Source organism: Saccopteryx leptura, chromosome 2 (genome assembly GCF_036850995.1).
Source record: "Saccopteryx leptura isolate mSacLep1 chromosome 2, mSacLep1_pri_phased_curated, whole genome shotgun sequence".
NCBI lineage: Eukaryota > Metazoa > Chordata > Mammalia > Chiroptera > Emballonuridae > Saccopteryx > Saccopteryx leptura.
The window spans coordinates 320,880,235-320,904,936 of record NC_089504.1 but is presented as its reverse complement, the minus strand read 5'-3'; the positions used below and the strand labels follow the sequence as shown (position 1 = coordinate 320,904,936).

Sequence of the window (24,702 nt, the reverse complement as noted above, 5' to 3'; positions counted from 1 at the left end):
TTACAAGTATGTTATTATGCTAAGTACTTTAAAAAATTTTTATAAATAAATATACACCTATTAATAACAAAGTGTTATTTAAGTATATTGAAATACATAAAGTATAATTTATTTTAAAAAATTAAGGCATATTCAGATAATATAATTTATTTTGGCTTTTTGTTACTTTGGGTTTTAATCGAATGTCATTACATATAAACATAGTTGTCAGTCAAAACAGAAAGATGCCATGCCTTTTCTTGGGGATGAAGTTGCAAAGGGTAGATTTAATTTTTAGTCTGTCAGTAGCATTTATTTTATCTTCTCATGTAATAAGAAGGTTTATTGTGAACTGTGTAACATAAAATAAATACTACTAGTGCTTTTGAAACTTCTTCATATATATGAAGGCAGGTATTTTGGTGAAAACCATTTTATCCTGACTCCTCAGATATACAGTAGTTGTTTCTCAGGTTTCTGTTTAGACATCCTGAGGGTAGAGGTCAGCAACTGAAAGAAAGCCAATATTAGGGAAACAAAGGGAGGTTTAATTAGAAATGAGCTGGAAAAGTAGAACCTTATAGACCATGTTAAAAATTTTGATGGGCAATAATTTAAACATTAAATGGGATAACAGATTTTCATTTTAAATAATTAGTTGTTTACAATGTTGAATACAACAATGATTAAGTGGTTGAATAATAGAACTTTGTGGATAAACATTTTGAAGAGAATGAATATAGGAATGGATGCAGAGTGGAAATGGAGACAGTGGGAATTAAAGAGACATTTAGAAGGAAACATTAGTAATATTTGGTGATGAATCCATTGAGATTGGTGGGGCTGTGATAGAATATCAGGTGTGAAGGAGTGAGAGGAAGATTATTAGAATTTCATGTTCAGGTATTTTGAATTTGAGATATGTTTGAGACCTTCAAGTAGAGATTTCAAAAAGGCAGTTGTTACATAGATGGACCTTTCCCATTTTCACACAAATAAATGAATAAGGAGCTTACTAGAATAATAATAGATTTAAAAGTAAAATATATGGTAAATATGTGGGTTGACAATTGAGAATCATTATAGAATGGTTACGTGAGAAAGACTTAACTTGGTTTTCAGAAAACAACAAAGGATTAAATTTTACTTTTGGGTGTTTATGTTTTTCTTCATGTAGTTCTAGATCTAGAAATGCCAATGTGCTAAATAGAGGTTAATATTAAATCAGATTTTGGCTCTGGCTGGTTGGCTCAGTGGTAGAATGTCAGCCTGGCAAGTGTATGTTTATGTTCTGGGTTCAATTCCTGGTCAGGGCACACAGGAGAAGCATCCATCTGCTTCTCCACCCCTCCTCGTCCCCCTTCTGTCTTTCTCTCTCTCTTCCCCTCCCGCAGCCATGACTTGATTGGTTTGAGCACATCAGCCCTGGGTGCTGAGGATGGCACTGTGGAGCCTCAGCCTAAGGCACTAAAAATAGCTCAGTTGCCACCATGGCCCCAATGGGCAGAGCATCAGCCCCAGACACGTTTGCCAGATGGATCCCAGTTAGGGTGCATGTGGGAGTTTGTCTCTCTGTCACCCTTCCTCTCATTTGGAAAGGAAGAAAGAAAAAAGATTAAGTCAGATTATAAATTGACTCTTTGTTAAAGAGGCATATTATTTCTTCTTCTCATTCCTCTACCTTCTATTCTTTATCTTGGTTAATGGCATTATAACCCAATCAAGAACTCTTAGGCATCCAGAATGTCCTATTCCCTTCTTTCACTCATGCAAATTAATTCAACAGCTTTTTTTTTTTTTTAGCACCTACTATGTATTAGATACTGTTTAGGTATGGGAGTAGAACAGTGAATACAACATTATTTGCCCTTTTGGAACTTACATTGTAGTGGAGAAGGTGGCCAAAATTAAGATAAATAAGTAAAATACACAATATTTTGGTGATAACCACTAAGGAAGAAAATGAAGCAGAGAAAGAAAAAATAGACCTATATGAATATGATGTTGGGGTGTGTGTACAATTTTAGATAAGGAGGGGGAAAGGCATCATTGAAGGGGCATATAGATAGCTACCTGAAGATGAAGGAACAAGCCATACCCATATGTAAGAGAAAAGTATTCTAGGCAGAGGCCTTGGTATGGGTACAGTCATGGAATGTTTAAAGCAAGGGGGGAACCAGTATGCTTCGGTGAAGTCAGAGAAGTAAAAGAGTAGGAAATGAAGTCAGAGAGATAACGAGGACCAGTTTATGTAGCAACTTGCTCTAAGGACTTTGAATTTTACTGTTATTAAGATGGGAAATCTTTGAAGTGTTTTGAGAAGAGGAGTGTCACAACCAGATTTGTGTTTTAGCAAAACCATTTTGATTGCTGTATTAAGAATAGATTAAAATCAGGCTGGGGCAGAATCAGAGAAACCAGGTTATAGATGAAAGGTGGACCTGACCAGGCAGTGGTGCAGTGGATAGAGCATTGGCCTGGAACGCAGAGGACCTAGGTTTAAAATCCGAGGTCACCAGCTTGAGTGCGGCTCATCAGGTTTGAGTGTAGACTCGCCAGCTTGAGCACAGAGTCGCTGGCTTGAACATGGGATCATAGACATGACCCCATCGTCACTGGCTTGAGTCCAAAGGTCACTGGCTTGAGCAGGGGGTCACTTGTTCTGCTGTAGCGCCCCTAGTCAAGGCACATATGACAAAGCGGTCAGTGAACAACTAAGATGCTGCAGTGAAGAACTGATGCTTCTCATTTCTCTTCCTTCCTGTTTGTCCCCATCTCTCTCGTAAAAAAAGAAAAGAAAAGAAAGGTAGCTTGGACCAGGGTGGAAGTAATAAAGGGTGAGAAGTAGTTTGGATGTGTTATGAAGGTACAGGTGATAGGATTTGCTGTTGGATTGTACGTGTAGTGTGAAGGGAATAGAGGGATTAAGTTTGACTCCCAAGACTTTTTGACTTGAGTGAATAAGAGAATGGAGTTGCTGTCTCACAGAGATGAAGGAGATTGTGAGAGGGGAAGGTTTATGGAAGAATATTAAGATACATTAAATTTTGAGGTGTGACTCTTTGGTACTTAAAGTAAAGATGTAGGGTAGGCAATTCCATATTTATTGAGTTAGTTCATGGACGAAGTCCAGCTAGAGATATAAATTTGGGAACCACCAGCATATAGATGAAATATAAAACAGGGAATCTGAGATAACCAAAAATCAGATAAAAAAAGTGATCCTTAGGGACACTCCAGCATTTAGAGATTGGGGAGATAAGAAAGAACAAGTCAGGGAGAGTAAGAAGGAACCACAGAGGTAGGAAAATAATAGTCTTGGAAACTAAATGAAGAGAAAACTTCAAGGGAAAAAGAGCAATTAAAAGCATCAAATGTTGTTGATAAGTTAAAAAATAAGAAAACTGAGAGTTGACAATTGGATTTAGTAATGGACTTTATAGGAGATCTTGAAAAGAGAATTTTTTGGCGTTGTGTGGGCCAAACAAACCCTTGATGGAAGAGGCTTTGAGGAAGAAAGGAAAAGAAAATTGATAGTGATTAGAAACTTTTTTTTCCCCTTTTATTGATTGAGAGTTTGGGGGAGGGAGAGAAGCATCAACTCGTTCCATTTAGTTGTGTATTCATTGACTGCTTCTTTTACATGTCCTGACCAGGGATTGAACCTGCAACCTCGGTGCACCAGGATAATACTTTATTACTAAGCCACCTGGCCAGGGCTAGAAACAACTTTTTAAAATAGGTACAGCCTGACCTGTGGTGGCACAGTGGATAAAGTGTTGACCTGGAACGCTGAGGTTGCCAGTTCAAAACCCTGGGCTTGCCTGGTGAAGGCACATATGGGAGCTGATGCTTCCTGTTCTACCCTCCTTTCTCTCTTTCTGTCTCTCTTTCTCTTCCATCTCTAAAAGGAATAAATAAATAAATAAAAATAAAATAGGTACAAAGTCTTTGCAGTTCTGTGTCCCTAATATTCCATGAACTTATCCTTTCCTCCTTCTCCTTTATTTTTTTGTTTTTTTGTTTTGTTTTTTTTACAGAGTCAGAGAGAGGGATGGACAGAGAGGAAGGAGGAGAGATGAGAGGCATCAGTTCTTCAGTGCAAAATCTTAGTTGTTCATTGATTGCTTTCTCATATGTGCCTTGACCAGGGGGCTACAGCAGAGCAAGTGACCTCTTGCTCAAGTCAGCGACCTTGCTCTCTAGCCAGTGACCTTTGGGCTCAAGCCAGCGACCATGGGGTCATGTCTGTGATCCAACACTAAAGCCAGCAACCCTGTACTCAAGTTGGTGAGCCCATGCTCAAGCCGGCGACTTCAGGGTTTCGAATCTGGGTCCTCTGCATCCCAGTTCAACACTCTATCCACTGTGCCACCGCCTGGGCATGCCCTGTCCTTTCCTCTTTATTCTCAACATGAATGCATTTAACCAGACTTTCTATTCCTCTGGGCTTATTGCAATGATCTCTTTGCCTTTAGCTTATGATCCCAGCCCCATAGTGCCAACTTATGTACACTTGCCAAATTTGTCTTTTTTTTTTTTTTTTTTTTTTTTTCTGAAGCTGGAAACAGGGAGAGACAGTCAGACAGACTCCCGCATGCGCCGACCGGGATCCACCCGGCACGCCCACCATGGGACGACGCTCTGCCCACCAGGGGGGCGATGCTCTGCCCATCCTGGGGGTCGCCATGTTGCGACCAGAGCCACTCTAGCGCCTGAGGCAGAGGCCACAGAGCCATCCCCAGCGCCCGGGCCATCTTTGCTCCAATGGAGCCTTGGCTGTGGGAGGGGAAGAGAGAGACAGAGAGGAAGGCGCGGCGGAGGGGTGGAGAAGCAAATGTGCGCTTCTCCTATGTGCCCTGGCCGGGAATTGAACCCGGGTCCTCCACACGCTAGGCCGACGCTCTACCGCTGAGCCAACCGGCCAGGGCTATCTTTTGAGAACACTAAATTTTTTTACCCAGAGTTATCAAAAACAAGGAAAGTCTGAGTAACCTTCACAGCCTAAGGAGCTTATAGAGACATGATGACTAAATGTAATGTGGTATCATGAAATATAGAGACATGATGACTAAATGTAATGTGGTATCATGAAATGAAAAAAAGACATTAGAAAAAAAACCTAAGGGAATTTAAAGTGTGGACTTTAGTTAATAATAATGTATCGCCTGGCCTGTGGTGGCACAGTGGATAAAGCGTTGACCTGGAACACTGAGGTTGCCGGTTCAAATCCCTAGGCTTACCTGGTCAAGGCACATACGGGAGTTGATGCTTCCTGCTCCTCCCCCCCCTTCTCTCCGTCTTTCTCTCTCTCTCTCTGTCTCCTCTAAAATGAATAAATAAATTTTTAAAAAAATTAAAAAAATAATAATGTATCAGTATTGATTCATTAGTTTTAACCAAATGACTAGACTAATCTAAGATGTGAAACCAGGTGTATGAGATCTCTCTGTACTATTTTAGCAATTTTTCTAAGATACTCTATTCTAAACTAAAAAGTTTATTTAAAAAAGACAAACAAGCAAAAATATGTAATTATAAACAGCTTTTTTAAAGGATACTCTTATTAATTCATTTTAGGTTTGGTATATTGTATAGTCTTTGTGTACCTTGAAAGCACAATCAACAACTTTTAAAATACTGACATTATTTTGATTGCTCCATTTATAGTTAGCAAGTCTACTTTGTTTTCCTGTTATTAGTTGTCATCATTGATTACTAGCTACTGTATTTCCTTATCTATAAGACGCTCCCATGTATAAGACGCACCTTAATTTTGGGGCCCGAAATTTGAAAAAAAATGTATTACATAAAGTTATTGAACTCAAGTTTTATTCATCATAAAATTTATACAACTCATGAATGTCAAAATTCCCATCCATTAGCTTGTCCTCATCTGTATCTGATGACGAATCATTGTCTTCAACAGTGAGCGCAAAAACAAGTGCGAAAAAGTGGGAAATGCAAGTAAAAAATCTACAACCACTCACTGTATAAGACGCACCCAATTTTAGACCCCAAATTTTTCACACAAAAAAGTGTGTCTTATACATGGGGCAGTACAGTATATTATGAAAATCAAAACATTCTCTGTTTAGCAGAACTTTTCTTAAGCTACAGGTCAGACTTTCTAGACATTTTAGATGCCTTGGGCAAATGTAAATTGATAACTCATCATAGGGAAGTGATTTTTTTGTTCTAGAGTTAGAGTAAACAAACTAGATCTATGAAAACTTATGAACTTGCCACTTGTATATTCTGGAAAGCTTTGAAAATATTTTATAGTATACTTTTTAAAAGTATTAGCTTATAGTAGCGATGACACTATGTTTTCTTAATTGAATTTATTGGGGTAACATTGGTTGATAAAATTATATAGGTTTCAGGGGCACAATTTTATAATACATCATCTGTATGCTGTACTCTGTGTTCACCACCCCAAGTCAAGTCTCCTTTCATCACCATTTATCCCCCTGATGACATTATGTTAAGCAGTATATTTAATTTGGTAAAGAATGCTTCCTGTTCTCTTTAGAGGAAGAGACACTGTAAATGTCTTCTTAAGAGCTAAGTCACTTAGGTGGGTCTGGGCCTACCTATAAACACTTCTAGTACTAAATAAAGATCGATAAGACTAATGTGGAGGATAAGGTCATAGTGCTTCGGAATGTTGCTCTTTTTTTTTTTTTTTTTTTAAGAATAGTTTGGATAGAAAAAGGAAGACACTGAATACTTAGTCTCAAACCACATCAATATCACTTTTTCTTTCTTGAATTTGATTTGATTTTATGAATGCACTAATTTTAAAGCTGGCTCTTAACAAAATTAAGTAAACTATTTTTTTTTTTAGAATATACACTTCATACCATCCCCCAAGTTGGCACAAAAATATGATGAAAAAGGCCTTCAAAGGCACACTTTGAACATTTTACAGTTCAGAGAAAGTGATATAAATAATTAACTATTATCCAGTGTGGCAGTACAGTGAAACAGATATGTATATTGTGCTATGGAAGCACAGAAGAGGGAAAAATTAACTCTCTTTCTGGTAGGCATCCAGAAAGTCTTTATAGATAAGACATGACATATAAGCAATTTTTTGGTGTAAGGATATTCATGATGATGATGATAGGTGAAGATTCCAGTTGTCATTTAATGAGTGTTTACTTAGTGGCAGATGGCATGTATGTTTTATGTACATTACTATATTTGTTTCTTTTTTTTTAATATATATATTTTAATTTTTATTCTTTTTTTTTTAGAGAGGAGAGGGGGAGAGAGAGAGAGAGAGAGAGGAGAGACAGAGAGAGAGAAGGGGGGAGGAGCTAGAAGCATCAACTCCCATATGTGCCTTGACCAGGCAAGCCTAGGGTTTCGAACTGGCGACCTCAGCATTTCCAGGTCATGCTTTATCCACTGCGCCACCACAGGTCAGGCACTATATTTGTTTCTAATCTTAACTTCATAGGGTATTACTATGTCAACTATAGATAAGGAAACCAAGGTTCAGAGAATTTAATTTTTCTAAGGTCATATTAATTATAATAGTTCAAAGATTCAGCCCACCTCAGTTCTGATAGACACCAAGCACCATTAACACACACTTTATTATATTGTCAAAGAGGTATTGTCAAGTGCATATTAGGTAAAAGAAAGTAGTATAAATAAATTAATAGAGGTCTTATAATGCATTTCCTCTTTATTGTAAAGTATTGATAGTTTGGTACTTGCTTACTTAGTATAGGTGAATGTATTATTCAGGATTTTATAGTTGCAAGTAACAGAAAATTTGACTCAAAATTGCTTATACCAAAGGTTAAGCACACTTTTTCTTTAAGGGGCAGATAAATGTTTAAGGCTTTGCTGGTCATATCGTCACAACTACTGAACTCTGCCATTGTAGTGTAAAAGTAACCGTAGATTGTATATAAAGGAATGATCATGACTGTGTGCTAATAAAACTTTATTTATGGATACTGAAATTTGAATTTCATATTTGTATGTGTCATAAAATATTATTCTTTTAACTTTTTTTCAGTCATTCTTAGCTCATTAGCTGTCCAAAAATAGGTGGCAGACCAGGTTTGGCTTGTGGACTAGTTTACTGACCTCTTTTATATAATGATGATAATTTATTGGATTATGTAACTGTAGTCAAGAGATAGGGTAGTTTTCTTTAGTAATTCAGTGTCAACAAAGACCTCAGTATCTTCCATCTCTACACCCTAATTTTCATCATGTTAACTTTATCCTATGGTTCATTTCCCTTGTATTTTTAAGATGGCAGCCAGAATATCCAGGATCACCGTGGGTTGTCTTTCATGTCTAGGGAGGGACAAGACCCTTTCCAGAAGCTCTTTCTAATGTCTCTAGAACTTAGACCCATTAGGTTTCACCCCTACCACGCCACAGGAACCATACTAAATCATCTGCATTGACTAAATTTAATGATCAGTTTTCATCAGTCTTCATATTACTTGGCCTAGCAACATCTGATCTTTTTCATTTCATAAGACCTTTTTTTTTCCCTGGACTTCTATACATTTAGTTTTGTTCCTATTCTCTAGCTACTACATATTGTCTGCTGGCTTTTCTTTCTTTTTTTTGTGTGTGTGTTTTTCTGAAGTTAGATGGCCGGGGGGGGGGGGCAGTCAGACAGACTCCTGCTTGTGTCTGACCGGGATCCACCCGGCATGCCCACCAGGCGGTGACGCTCTGCCCATCTGGCCCATTGCTCTGTTCCAGCCGAAGCCATTCTAGTGCCTGAGGCAGAGGCCATGGAGCCATCCTCAGTGCCCAGGCCAACTTTGCTCCAGTGGAGCCTTAGCTGTGGGAGGGGAAGAGAGAGATAGAAAGGAAGGAGAGGGGGAAGGGTGGAGAAGCAGATGGGTGCTTCTCCTATGTGCCCTGACTTGTAATTGAACCCAGAACTTCCATACACCAGGCTGATGCTCTACTGCTGAGCCAACCAGCCAGGGCCTTCTGTCTCTGTGTCTTTTATCTATACCAGGGGTAGTCAACCTTTTTATACCTATTGCCCACTTTTGTATCTCTGTTAGTAGTAAAATTTTCTAACCACCCACTGGTTCTACAGTAATGGTGATTTATAAAGTAGGGAAGTAACTTGACTTTATAAAATTTATAAAGCAGAGTTACAGCAAGTTAAAGCATATAATAATAATTACTTACCAAGTACTTTATGTCGGATTTTCACTGTTTGGCAGAATAAATCTTTATAAAACAACTTACTTTAGTTAAATCTATCTTTTTATTTATACTTGGGTTGCTTCGCTACCACCCACCATGAAAGCTGGAACGTCCACTAGTGGGTGGTAGGGACTAGGTTGACTACCACTGATCTATACTCTTTTTATCTCTACTGAATTCTTTGGGATGTCATATGGTTTAAATGTGATTTATGGGCCTGACCTGTGGTCACGCTGTGGATAAAGCATCGACCTGGAACTCTGAGGTCTCTGGTTCAAAACCCCAGGCTTGCCGGTAAAGGCACATATGGGAGTTGATGCTTCCTGCTCCTCCCCCTTCTCTCTCTCTCTCTCTCTCTCTCTCTCTCTCTCTAAAAATGAATAAAAATGATTTATGTACTGGTGACATATGTCTGTCCTTCTTGGCTCATTTGTCTAAGAGGTATCTCAGATTTAGTATGTCCAAAACTGAGCTCCAAATACCCTTCTCATCCCCAAGCCCATTCTCTCACTGTCTTTCCTATCAGGTAATTGCAGCACCATTGTTTGGACCCAAAATATTGAATATTTTGGCTCCTTCCTTTATCTTTCTCTCTGATAACAGATTCTTTCCACTGTACCTTCAGAATATACCCCGAATCGGACCACTTCTGTGTTCACTTAGCCAATGTGTTCATCCTTCTTCTGGATTTTTGCAGTAGCTACTTAATGGGTCTCTGCTTTTGCTTTCTTCCCTCTTCAGTTCCCCCCACTATCCTACCTTAATGGTTTTTGTTGTTGTTGTTATTATTAGAACAGTAGTAGAGAGTCTTGAGAAGAAAGCAGAATTTTGTAACCAGACAGTTTTAATTTTAGGATTGCTATTTAATAGCAATGTGGGGCCCTGGCTGGTCGGCCTAGCGTGCGGAGGACCCGGGTTCGATTCCCGGCCAGGGCACACGGGAGAGGCGCCCATTTGCTTCTCCACCCCTCTGCCGCGCTTTCCTCTCTGTCTCTCTCTTCCCCTCCCGCAGCCGAGGCTCCATTGGAGCAAGGATGGCCCGGGCGCTGGGGATGGCTCCTTGGCCTCTGCCCCAGGCGCTAGAGTGGCTCTGGTCGCAACATGGCGACGCCCAGGATGGGCAGAGCATCGCCCCCTGGTGGGCAGAGCGTCGCCCCTGGTGGGTGTGCCGGGTGGATCCCGGTCGGGCGCATGCGGGAGTCTGTCTGACTGTCTCTCCCTGTTTCCAGCTTCAGAAAAATGAAAAAAAAAAAAAAAAAAATAGCAATGTGATTTTGGGAAAGTCACTTCTCTAAATCTGAACCTTAACTTAAAATTGGCCTAATAGTTGTTTCATACAAGTATTATTAGTATTGAATAAGATAATGTTGTAAAGAACTTACTGGCACTGTACCCAGCAGAGAATAGATACTAAGCAAATTTTGGTTCCTTTTCTCTTTTCTAACCCTAAACAGATGTGGTGCTTTTTACCTATTTCTGGTTATAACAGTACTGTTGTAGCCAGGGAACATTGTGTGTATGTACCTCTTTTTAAGAGTCCCTTGCTAATAAGTAAATCTTGCTTATGTTCCTGGTCTTCCTTTTGCATTTTCTTTAACTTCCATTTATGTCCTTCAAATCATGTCTGCCCTTGTTGTCATTATGTGGATACAATTCTTTTATATGCTTCACCAAGTGTATACTATTCATATCTGAATAGTAAAACTTTAAAATTATGCATTTGTATTCCTTTCAGTTTTAATACCTTCAGCCCCTTCTATTAAGGTCATATATTTAAGTTTGTAAAGAAGGATTGAAGACAACTTCAAAATTTGAATTCAGAAATCTAATATTTATTCTAGCTGAGAACACTATAGATGGGCTTGGGCTGCCAAATTCGGGGTCAGTTAACTTGTTTATTTTTCAGCTGTAACATTTTGATTCTGAATGGAAAAGAATAAATCATTTAAAATATCCTCTACTTTCAGGAAAGAAAACATTTTTCTTGGAATTGTTTAGGCACTTTCCTATTATACTTTCCCTAACTTAAATTCCTTCATTGGAAATCACTAAGTACTGAGTATTCTCTATATGGTTGGTATTTTTTCACTTGGGAATGTTTTTAGTGCTTTCATACACCTGAGTTGAAAGCTGTCTATCCTATGTGGTAAATTCTCCTATGACATTATTCCCCTGTAAAATAATGAGAATAGGAAATCTATTAACAGCATTTCTCAGTATTAAAGATACATTGTTTTATATTATTTTCTGGATTTAACTCAGTATGCTGATTAAAAAAATTGATTTCTGAGGATTATCTCAAATCCAGACAACCTCAGCCCTGAGTTGAGAAGTTAGCAATTGAATTGGACAGTCAGGTCTTTATTATTATTATTATTATTATTATTGTACCTGTTATATCAGTTGGGTTTCCTCTATTAAGTTCATAATGTAGGGTGGGACAAAAGTAAATTTACATTTGTGAGCATGTGACATACAGAGTTTATTCTTGTATTATTATTTATTCTTGTATTTTTTGATATGAATAACTATAAACCTACTTTTGCCCATTTTGCAAGTTTGAAGTAAGTCTTTAACTCAAGTTGGTGAATAAATTCTAACTTCAGAGTCATAGCCCTGCTCTACCTTCTACACTCCTGGATGAGGTAACCAGTGTTATGCCAATAACTTGACTTGCTTGACAACTGAAGGTCTTCTGTTTTGTCCGTAAATGTAGATGTGTTATGTGTGTGAGCTCTTCTCCATGCTAAAGGAATTTTGTTAAGCAAAGCAAAAACATTTAAAGTACTGTACATCATTGCAATCTTGCTATTTTGGATTAATGGATTCATTGGTTCCATAAGCATACCACAAACACTGTATAAAGAGATAGAAGTATTTTTCTATTTTATTTTCACGGCAGTGGTGACTTTATTCTTTTTTAACAATCTTTAACTGAGAATTAGTCTCAACCCTTATGTAGTGAGTTGCTCAAATTTACTGCAACATATTTCTTTTTCTTCTTCTTCTTTTTGTATTTTTCTGAAGTTGGAAACGGGGAGGCAGTCAGACAGATTCCCGCATGCGCCAGATCGTGATCCACCCAGCATGCCCACCAGGGGCGATGCTCTGTTGCAACCAGGGCCATTCTAGCGCCTGAGGCAGAGGCCACAGAGCCATACCCAGCGCCCGGGCCAACTTTGCTCCAGTGGAGCCTTGGCTGCGGGAGGGGAAGAGAGAGACAGAGAGGAAGGAGAGGGGGAGGGGTAGAGAAGCAGATGGGCGCTTCTCCTGTGTGCCCTGGCCGGGAATCGAACCCAGGACACCTGCACGCCAGGCCGATGCTCCACCACTGAGCCAACCGGCCAGGGCATACTGCAACATATTTCTGATTTAATTTTTAAAACTCAAAAAGTTAAAACATGTTAAGAGTATAATTGTGTCAAAATTGGTGACTTTTTGTCTTGTCATAGGCTTGCTGACTTGAAACTATGTCTTAAATCATTTCTAGCCTGTGTTTTTCCTGTAGATTGTTTTATTAATACCCTGATATTTTATAGATCATGCAAATTTCATACTCATACTTAAAGCCTTGTTTTTATTTAATTTTCTTTTATTGTTTAGGAAGATAGTACTGGTGAGGGAAAAGTCTGTGTTTTATTCATATTCTCACATACTTCCAGGATGTGTTTTGGTGTTAAAACAAAGAATATGATACATATATATATTATTTTATCCGCATAGAAAAACACCAACAATGAAAATGTAAAATATTTTTGAATAGCACTGTTGCTCATTGTACTTCATTCCCAAGTAGAGGAGAAGGATACTAGCATAAAAAAATTGAGTGATCACTAAGAAGGAAACTTGACTAGGTTGATATTTGTACATACTAATACCTGATATAAGACACCATAGATTAATTTAGTTTTCTATTTTGATAAATAGGAATTTACATATTTATTAAGTCTTCATTCCATAATAATTTAGACCTTCATAATATTTTATCTTATTTTCTTTGTCTGTTGGCCTATAAAATTACCCACAGTCTGAGTTTTGTTGATTGTGTACTCAGGAACAATTCAACATTTTCTTCTGCACTTTGTTTCTTCTGAAAACTGACAGCTAGATTTGACTGGACTCAGGTTTGATTGCTTTGGCAAAACTGTAGTTGTTTTGTTCCTGTCATCAGAAGGCATATAATCTATGGTTTTTACTCTTTTTTGATGTTATTGCCTATTGATTCTTGGTACCTGTAGAGCTATTAGTTCATTGCAAGTTGTGAAATGGTGCTATTCTAATTGTCTTATTATCTGAAATAATTTTATAAGGAGATTCTCTTATGTAATCTTTGGCTCCTAGTACGTGTTTATATAGAAAATGTAGGATGAATTGCCTAATTATTTTATTTCTCTGGTTTTCTAGATAATGACCGAGTCCCTATTAACCTCAGACCCAGTTAGTGTGGTGGCATTTAAAAATATCTATATACATATATGTTATGCTCTCATGACAATGAGAGCTCTTCATTGAGTCTTTTTGCTGCAACCCCAGTTGTACACTGTCTTTGATAGCTTCCTTATTGTTGAATATGTCAGGATATTCCAGCTTTATCTAGTACATTTTCTTTGCTAAACCAGCTAGTTCTTTAAAAAATCTTGGCTTCTTTTCCTCTCTGACCCTTTCCTCCCTCCCTCTCTCCCTCCCTTTCTTTTTTCTTTCCTTCCTTAGAGAGAGAGACTTCCACATCTGCTCCAACTAGGATCCACCTCGCAAGCCCTATCTGGGATCAATGCTCAAATCAAATGAGCTATCCTCAGCACCCAGGGCCGACGCTTGAACCAGTCGAGCCACTGGCTGTGAGAGAAGAGAGAAAGAGAGAGAGAGAGAGAGAGAGAGAGAGAGAGAGAGAGAGAGAGAGGAGAGAGGAGGAGGGGAAGAGAAGTAGATGGTTGCTTCTCATGTGTGCCCTGGCTGGGGATTGAGCCTGGGATGTCTGCATGCTGGGCCAACACTATCCACTGAGCCAACTGGCCCAGGCAAGTCTTTTTTTTTAATGGGGAATCGTATTTCAAGGTCACAGGGATAGGCACTAGGGATGGTCATTGCTACTTGGTCAGTTACTGTGTCTGGGCATTTTCAGTGGACAGAGTTAGGATGTACCTGTGCATTTTATAAGGTTGTACTGATATTTCCAACATAGGGTCAATGCCACAGAGTTTTTACTTAGTTTCTTCTATATAATTACTTATATAGTTCCTTTCTTCTACACTGAGAATTCCAGTTTTTAAAGAGATGATAGCATTAGAGTATCCTGTCATTACTTATTTGTTTTATCCCTACTTATAAATACAATGGTCTCAGAGCATTACCGGCACCAATTTTGATTGCTGAAATGAGTTAAATTTTTTTTTTTTGTTTATGATTTTTTCATTTATTCCCCTATTTGTTCATGATTATACCATGTCTACTACATTATCAGATCTTATAGCCATTTCATACTATAATCTGTTTTAAAACTCATTTAGTCTTTTTTTAATGGTATATTTGCTTAAAGTCTGTTTCCTATTTTTATTTATTTATTTATTTATTTATTTATTTATGTTTTGTGACAGCTGTGATGAACATGGGGGTGCATGTGTCTTTACATAACCAATATTTTCAAATTTTGGGAGTAGATACCCAGTGGAGGGGTTGCTGGGTCATATGGTAGTTCCGTTAGTTTTTTGAGGAATCACTATACTTTCTTCCATAATGGTTGTACTAATTTGTATTCCCCCAGCAGTGAATGAGGGTTCCTTTTTCTCCACAGCCTCTCTAACAGTTGTTATTACCTGTCTTATTGATAATAGCCAATCTAACAGGTGTGAGGTGGTATCTCATTGTAGTTTTGATATGCATTTCTCAAATATTGTAGCTAGTGAAGATGAGCATCTTTTCATATATCTGGTGGCCATTTGTATGTCTTCTTGAGAAGAAGTGTCTATTCAGGTCCTGTCCCCATTTTTTAATTGGATTGCTTGCTTGTTTGTTGCTGAGCTTTGTGAGTTCTTTGTATATTTTGGATATTAACCCCTTATTGGAGCTGTCGTTTGCAAATATCATCTCCCATTTAGTTGGCTGCCTATTTATTTTGTTGTCAGTTTCTTTAGTTTGATATAGTCCCATTTGTTTAGTTTTGCCTTAACTTCCCTTGCCTTTGGTGTCAAATTTATAAATTGTTCTCTCCAGCCAAGGTCTGTGAGTTTAGTACCTATGTGTTCTTCTATGTAATTTATTGTTTAGGATCTTTTCTTTTCCCACAGAGACAGAGAGAAAATTGGACAGACAGGGAGAGAGTTGAGAAGCATCAGTTCTACATTGCAGCATCTTAGTTGTTCATTGATTCCTTTCTCATATGTGCCTTGTCTAGGGGGCTACAGCAGAGCAAGTGACCCCTTGCTCAAGCCAGTGACCTTTGGGCTCAAACTAGCATGGAATCATGTCTATGATCCCACGCTCAAGCCAGCAACCCCATGCTCAAGCTGGATGAGCTCACACTCAAGCCAGATGAGCCCGCGCTCAGGCTGGCGACCTTGGGATTTTGACTCTGGGTCCTCTGCGTCTCAGTCCAATGCTGGATCCACTGCACCAATGCCTGGCTGTTTCAGATCTTATATTTAGGTCTTTGATCCATTTTGAGTTAATTTTTGTGCAGGGGGATACACTGTAGTCAAGTTTCATTCTTTTGCATGTGGCTTTCCAATTTTCCCAGCAACATTCCTTTTTAAACTTTTCCTCTTTTTCAAAAATTTGTTAACGATTTTCATTATTTTACCTTCTAGTTCTTTAGATCTTTTGTTTATTTGCTCTGTGTTTCTTATAGTTTAGTCTTTATTACTGAAATTATTTTTTATCTTATCTAATTCTTGGTTTCTGTCTCCTCATTTCCCAGTTTGATTTATATTGTTCTTTCACATATTACACAATTTTCTTATCACTCAAAAAACATGTAAATGTAATTTTTACTATAATAAAACATACAGCCCTAGGAATTATTTGACATACATTAGACAAGCCGCTGTAATTAATATAGACATTGCCTTAAATCAAGACTTCTAAACTGGAATTCTGTGAATGAACTTCAGAGTTGATAACATTGCTTCATTATATGCAAAGTAAAGTGTGTATTTATGTGGATAAGTAAAGAAGGGAATATAAACTATCCCTACAGAAAATCTAAGGATAAGAACCTTTACAAATATCAAATATTTTAATGACTGAAATAATAAGATATGAAAACAAATGATAGATACAGTAATTTTAAGATACAGGTGGAACCAAGAATATATTACATCAATTTCATGATTTATTTGCTTACACTTTTTTTTAATTTTATGCAGATGGAGGGAGCGAGGAACCACAGGATCGAAGACAGTCAAGTGTAGACTCTCGACAAAGCCGCTCTGGGCAAGGTAAATTTGCATTGAATTTACTATTAAAATTAGAAACAAAAAGATATCAGCTATACTTTCCTGGTACTTAATTTGAGGACAGCGGCTTTTGCTGGGTCTAGGTTAGCTTATTCTAGGGCTTTAAATTTAGGATTTTAAATATTATAGTCTTAAAGTTCTGTATATCACTTGTTCAAGATAAAAGAAAATGAAAAATAGTCTTATGTCATTTTTAAAATGATATTAAGGTTTTAAGTAATTTTGAAGCATTGCAGTATATGTCTGGATATCACTTTTGGAATATAAACATAAGTAAATTTTTAGCAGTAACATTTCTGGAATATCATCACACTGGGTTTTTTAAAATTTTGTCAATGCCGTATTTATAGTTTTGGGTCTCAGAAGAAATGGCTTTTGTTTATAATTCCTATCTTAAATTAGGATCTCCTTACTTTTTTCTGTTTCTGTTTAAAATTTATTATCATAGGCTTTTAATTGGTTTTTTTAAGTGACAGCTTACAAACTAGGTAAAAATATTTTGCGTCAGTAAAATTTTCAAACGGGCCTCTCCTTAATTACCTTATTTAAAATTGCATGAATAGCACTCCCATTTTCTTTCTTAATCATAATACTTATCACCTTTGAATTTATTTTCTCCATCCAAAACTAGAACAGATGTTCCATGATTGCAGAGATTTTGTTTGATTTCTTCATTCCTATGTTTTCAGTGCCAAGACTAAGTTCCTAGTCTATATAATAGTTACTGTGAAAACAATAACTATCATTTTATTGAATGAATGAAGTAATCCCTTAAGAGAGTGAGAATTGAGAATCCAAACTGATGAATATGTTACAAAATTTCAGGCAGTCATTACTGAGTTTGATTTTAGAGATTCTTTACTACTTACAAATGAATCAAAGCTTTTATAAATGTGTGTTTTAATCCTGTAGAAGCTCCTGTTTTATATATTCCATAATCCTGTTCTCCTCCTGCCCCCAACTTTGTTCTTCTGAAGTTTTAGAGTTATATTATTTTTTATAAAATTAGAATTAAACAAGGAATTGTTTATGCAAGTTGATTTGGAAATTTTAACTTATACTAGTACTTGATCATTTTGAGGAATCTGACTAAAAAGCAAGACACAAGTGTACTCATCAGAGACTTCTTTTTTTTTTAATAAATAAATTTTTACTAATGTTAATGAGGTGACATCAATAAATCAGGGTACATATATTCAAAGAAAACATGTCCAGGTTATCTTGCCATTCAATTATGTTGCATGCCCATCACCCAAAGTCAGATTGTCCTCCGTCACCCTCTATCTAGTTTTCTTTGTGCCCCTCCCCCTCCCCTTCCCCTCTCCCTCCTGCCCTCCTATCCCCCCCCCCCCCTAACCACCACACTCTTGTCCATGTCTCTTAGTCTCGTTTTTATGTCCCACCAATGTATGGAATCATGTAGTTCTTGGTTTTTTTCAGATTTACTTATTTCACTTTGTATAACGCTATCAAGATCCCACCATTTTGTTGTAAATGATCTGATGTCATTTCTTATGGCTGAGTAGTATTCCATAGTGTATATGTGCCACATCTTCTTTATCCAGTCATCTATTGAAGGGCTTTTTGGTTGTTTCCATGTCTTGGCCACTGTGAACAATACTGCAATGAACATGGGGCTACATGTGTCTTTACGTATCAGTGTTTCTGAGTTTTGGGGGTATATTCCAGTAGAGGGATTGCTGGGTCATAAGGTAGTTCTATTTTCAGTTTTTTGAGGAACCACCATACTTTCTTCCATAATGGTTGTACTACTTTACATTCCCACCAACAGTGAATGAGGGTTCCTTTTTCTCCACAGCCTCTCCAACATTTGCTATTACCTGTCTTGTTGATAATAGCTAATCTAACAAATGTGAGGTGGTATCTCATTGCAGTTTTGATTTGCATTTCTCTAATAACTAATGAAGATGAGCATCTTTTCATATATCTGTTGGCCATTTGTATTTCTTCCTGGGAGAAGTGTCTGTTCATGTCCTCTTCCCATTTTTATTGGCCTGTTTGTTTGTTTGTTGTTGAGTTTTATGAGTTCTTTGTATATTTTGGATATTAGGCCCTTATCTGAGCTGTTGTTTGAAAATATCATTTCCCATTTGTTGGCTGTCTGTTTATTTTGTTGTCAGTTTCTCTTGCTGAGCAAAAACTTTTTATTCTGATGTAGTCCCATTCATTTATCTTTGCCTTCACTTCTCTTGCCTTTGGAGTCAAATTCATAAAATGCTCTTTAAAACCCAGGTCCATGAGTTGAGTACCTATGTCTTCTTCTATGTACTTTATTGTTTCAGGTTTTATATTTAGGTCTTTGATCCATTTCGAATTAATTTTCGTACAAGGGGACAAACTGTAGTCGAGTTTTATTCTTTTGCATGTGGCTTTCCAGTTTTCCCATCACCATTTGTTGAAGAGGCTTTCTTTTCTCCATTGTGTGTTGTTGGCCCCTTTATCGAAAATTATTTGACCATATATATATGGTTTTATTTCTGAACTTTCTATTCTGTTCCATTGGTCTGAGTGTCTATTTTTCTGCCAATACCATGCTGTTTTGATTGTCGTGGCCCTATAATATAGTTTGAAGTCAGGTATTGTAATGCCCCCAGCTTCATTCTTTTTCTTTAGGATTGCTTTGGCTATTCAGGGTTTTTTATAGTTCCATATAAATCTGATGATTTTTTGTTCCATTTCTTTAAAAAACATCATAGGAATTTTGATGGGGATCGCATTAAATTTGTAAATTGTTTTGGGCAATATGCTCATTTTTATTATATTTATTCTTCCTATCCAAGAACAAGGAATATTTTTCCATCTCATTGTATCTTTTTCGATTTCCTGTAACAATGCTTTGTAGTTTTCGTTATATAGGTCCTTTACATTCTTTGTTATGTTTATTCCTTGGTATTTTTTGTTGTTGTTGTTGCAATCGTGAAGGGGATTAGTTTTTTGAGTTCATTTTCTAATATTTTGTTGGCATATAGAAAGGCTATGGACTTTTGTATGTTAATTTTGTATCCTGCAACCTTACTGTATTGGCTTATTGTTTCTAGTAATCTTTTTGTGGAGTCTTTGGGGTTTTCGATGTATAGGATCATATCATCTGCAAAAAGTGATACCTTTACTTCTTCTTTTCTGATATGGATGCCTTTTATTTCTTTCTCATGTCTGATTGCTGTGGCCAGAACTTCTAGCACCATGTTAAATAAGAGTGAAGAGAGAGGACAACCCTGGCTTGTTCCTGATTTAAGGTGGAAAGTCCTCAGTTTTATGCCATTTAATAGGATGTTGGCTGATGGTTTATCATATATGGCCTTTATCATGTTGAGATATTTTCCTTCTATACCCATTTTGTTGAGTGTCTTAAACATAAAGTTGTGTTGTATTTTATTGAATGCCTTTTCTGCATCTATTGATAAGATCATGTGGTTTTTGTTCTTTGTTTTGTTGATATGGTGTATTACGTTAACCGTTTTACGTATGTTGAACCATCCTTGAGATTCTGGGATGGTTCCATGATCACTTGATCATGATGTATTATTTTTTTAATATGTTGTTGTATTTGATTTGCCAGTATTTTGTTTAGTATTTTAGCATCTGTATTCATTAGAGATATTGGTCTGTAATTTTCTTTTTTTGTGCCATCCTTGCCAGGTTTCGGTATGAGGGTTATGTTGGCCTCATAAAATGTGTTTGAAAGTATTGCTTCTTCTTCAATTTTTTGGAAGACTTTGAGTAGAATAGGAACTAAGTCTTCTATGAATGTTTGATAGAATTCACTAGTATAACCGTCTGGGCCTGGACTTTTATTTTTGGGGAGGTTTTTAATAGTTTTTTCTATTTTCTCCCTGCTAATTGGTCTGTTTAGGCTTTCTGCTTCATGACTCAGTCTAGGAAGGTTGTATTGTTCTAGGAATTTATCCATTTCTTCTAGATTGTTGAATTTGGTGTCATATAGTTTTTTGTAGTATTCTACAATAATTCTTTGTATATCTATGATGTCTGTGGTGATTTCTCCTCTTTCATTTTGGATTTTGTTTATATGAGTCCTTTCTCTTTTTTCCTTGGTGAGTCTTGCCAAGGGTTTGTCAATTTTGTTGATCTTTTCAAAGAACCAGCTCCTTGTTCTATTAATTTTTCTATAGTTTTTCTGTTCTCTATTTCATTTATTTCTTCTCTGATTTTTATTATTTCCTTTCTTCGGCTGGTTTTGGGTTGTCTTTGTTCTTCTTTTTTTAGTTCCTTAAGGTGTGAAGTTAAGTGGTTCACTTGGGCTCTCTCTTATTTGTTCATATATGCCTGAAGTGATATGAACTTCCCTCTTATCACTGCCTTTGCTGCATCCCATAGATTCTGATATGTCGTATTGTCATTTTCATTTGTCTGTATATATCTTTTGATCTCTGCGCTTATTTCTTCTTTGACCCGTTCATTTTTTAAAAGTATGTTGTTTAGTTTTCACATTTTTGTGGGTTTTTTCCCCTCTTTTTTGCAGTTGAATTCTAGTTTCAGGGCTTTATGATCAGAAAATATGCTTGCGGCCTGACCTGTGGTGGTGCAGTGGGATAAAGCGTTGACCTGGAACACTGAGGTCGCCGGTTCGAAACCTTGGGCTTGCCTGGTCAAGGCACATATGGGAGTTGATGCTTCCTGCTCCTCCCCCTTCTCTCTCTCTCTCTCACTCCTCTCTCTCTAAAAAAAAAAAAAAAAAAGGAAAAAGAAAATATGCTTGGTACAATTTCAATTTTTCTGAATTTGCTGATGTTATTTTTGTGGCCCAACATATGGTCAGTTCTTGAGAATGTTCCATGCACACTAGAGAAAAATGTATACTCTGTCGCTTTGGGATGAAGGGTCCTGTAGATGTCTATCATATCCAGGTGCTCTAGTGTTTCGTTTAAGGCCAATATATCTTTATTGATTTTCTGTTTGCATGAACGATCTAGAGCCATCAGTGGTGTCTTGAGGTCTCCAAGTATGATTGTATTTTTGTCAGTTTTTGTTTTTAGGTCAATAAGTACCTGTCTTATATATTTTGGTGCTCCTTGTTTTGGTGCATATATTGTCTTCTTGATTCAGTATCCCCTTAACCATTATGAAATGACCATTTTTGTCTCTGAGTAGTTTTTCTGTCTTGTAGTCAGCATTATTAGATATGAGTATTGCTACACCTACTGTTTTTTTGGATGTTATTTGCTTGGAGTATTGTTTTCCAGCCTTTCACTTTGAATTTGTTTTTATCCTTGTTGCTTAGATGTGTTTCCTGTAGGCAGCATACAGTTGGATTTTATTTTTTAATCCATTCTGCTACTCTGTGTCTTTTTATTGGTGAGTTTAATACATTTACATTAAGTGTAATTATTGACACTTGTGGGTTCCCTATTACCATTTTATAAATTGCTTTCTGTTAGTTTTGTATCTTGTTTGATTCTTCTCTTTTGTTTTTCTATCATTTGTTTTTGTTTGTTTGTATTCCATACTTCTTTCCTCTGTTGCAACCTTTTTTAAGTCATGTGCTTCTGTGGTGGTTTTTTCAAGGGTGGTTACCATTAAGTAATGAAAAGGGTAGTACCCTTTTCATTGTAGTACCCTATCTTATGAGTGTTTCTGCACTTCATCGTCCTTTGCTACTGTTAATCTCCGTCCTCTCCCCTTTTTTTTTGCTTTTGTTTTCACAGTTTAAATTTGGTTTTATTGTGTTCTTGGTGGAGCTTTAACTTGTGGTTTTGTTTTGTTTTGTTCTTTGAATCTGGTTGGAAAACTCCCTTTAGTATTTCCTGGAGTGGGGGTTTTCTGATGATAAATTCCCTCATCTTTTCTGTATTTTTGAATGTTTTTATTTTTCTCTCATATTTGAAGGATAGCTTTGATGGGTATAGTATTCTTGGCTGAAAGTTCCTCTCTTTCAGGGCTTTAAATATTGGGGTCCACTCTCTTCTAGCTTGTAGAGTTTTTGCTGAGAAATCTTGATGATAATCTAATAGGCTTTCCTTTATATGTTGTATTCTTTTCCCTGGCTGACTTGAGAATTTTTTCTTTGTCGTTGATTTGTGCCATTTTCATTATGATGTGCCTTAGAGTAGGTTTGTTGTGGTTAAGAAAACTTGGTGTTCTGTTTGCTTCTTGAATTTGAGGCTTTAGTTCTTTCCACAGGCTTGGGAAGTTCTCGTCTATTATTTGTTTGAATATATTCTCCATTCCATTTTCTCTCTCTTCTCCCTCTGATATACCTATTATTCTTATGTTATTCTTTTTGATGGAGTCAGACAATTCCTGTAGGGCTTTCTCATTTTTTTTTAATTTTTGAGTCTCTCTCTTCTTTTCTCTGTTGTGCCTGAAGTTGCTTGTCTTCTATGTCACTAATCCTACCTTCTATCTGGCCTGTTCTATTAGCTAATCTTATTACCTCATTTTTCAGTTCATGAATTGAGTTTTTCATCTCTGTTTGATTTGTTTTTATCATTTCAATTTCCTTAGTAATATATTCTTTGTGTTCGTTGAGTTGTTTTCTGAGCTCTCTAAATTGCCTTTCTGTGTTTTCTTGTATATCTCTGAGTATTTTTAGGATTTCTATTTTAAATTCTCTGTCATTTAGCTCCAAGGTTTCCAATATATTAAATTTTTTCTCCATAGATTTTTCCACATCTATCTGTGCTACTTCTCTATCTTTTGTATCCATGATATTCGATTTCCTTTTTCTTAATGGCATCTGAGGGTGGTCTTGTTAATAGCACTTCGCCTTCAGTGTGTGGAACTCCCGGACGCTCCAAGAATAGATTTTTCTGTTTCTCGAGATTTCTTAACTACACTGCTCAGCTAGATCACTCTGTGTGTTAAAGCTCCCAATCAGTCACTGAGTCCTCTACTCCTATGTATGAGCAGCTAATCCAAGATCATTAGATATTTAAAGAAACCTCCTAATATATGAAAGATGGAGATTAAAATAAGCAATAAAGCAACGTGGAGAGAACAGAAACTTTGCAGAGGAAATAATAAAACATTCTCAGGGAAATAAGAGGAAATAATACAGCCATGAAACAAAAAGGAGAAACTATAAATGAATAATATTCTGATTTTTAAAAGAGGCTTTCAACATTAAAATTCTGAAAGCAGAGATCAAAAGCTTTGTAGAAGTATTGGAAAGTTCATGTTAAAGAAATCTTTGAAAATGTTGAGCAGGGAGACAAAGATTATAGAAAAGAACTAAGGAATATTAAGAAACTTATGAAGAATAGTCATTATCCCCCAAAAGAATAGAGAAAATAGGAAAGAAATCATAAAGTGATTCAAGAGTATTTTCTTAAACTTTGAGGGTTCCTGGTTGCAGGGCTCACTGAGTATTCAGTACAGTAGATGACTATAAACACAGACAAAGACTATATACATAGGGATGAAGTTTCAAATTACTGGGTCAAAGGGATTTTCCATGCTTCCAAAGAGGGGAAAACAAAAACAAAAACTTGTCCTATACAAAGTAACAAGAATCGATTGGCTCTGGACCTCTCAGTGGTAGCATTAGAAACTGAATGAAAAATGGAGCATGACTTTCAAAATCATAAAGGAAAATAATTTCTACCATTCCATGTGCATTGAAACTATTAATCATATATAAGAATAAAGTTAATGTTTTAAGACATGCAAGGGTTTTGTTTTGTTTTTGCCTGCCTGCCCTGTATTTTTGGGAATCTTTTGGAGGATGTAATCCATCAAATGAGAAAGTCAGACAAATATAAAAGAAATGGGTTACAGAAAATGGGAAATTTAACAAAGGAGAAAGTGGAAAAATTTTAAGTATGGAGTGAAGACAGGGACAGAGGGCAACCAGATGAAATTGGAGTAGGTTAGAAGCCTCAGAAGAGTCATTCTCAGGACATGATATTGATAGAAACCTGATGCATTTAATTATCTTCAGAAAAGTTTTAGACAAAAGACTGAGGTTTGAATTTGTGATAAACACATAAAGTAATAAGTGAAAAAATCGTAAACTGAATGAAAAACAGTATGTAGGAAAGGAGAAGTTAGAATAAGTCCAGTCCTTAGGGCAGTTGATGCCCATGCC

At 36.8% G+C, this 24,702-nt stretch overlaps 1 protein-coding gene across 6 annotated transcripts in view; it reads left to right on the top strand.

The window, feature by feature from the left end:
- The window catches only part of TANC2 (tetratricopeptide repeat, ankyrin repeat and coiled-coil containing 2), a 372,265-nt gene that overhangs the window by 86,608 nt on the left and 260,955 nt on the right, over positions 1-24,702 (top strand). For all 6 annotated transcript variants that reach the window (XM_066363072.1, XM_066363071.1, XM_066363070.1 and 3 more), the window contains exon 3: positions 16,548-16,619. In XM_066363072.1, coding sequence (XP_066219169.1) covers positions 16,548-16,619 — 72 coding nt within the window. The remainder of the gene's footprint in view (positions 1-16,547; positions 16,620-24,702) is intronic.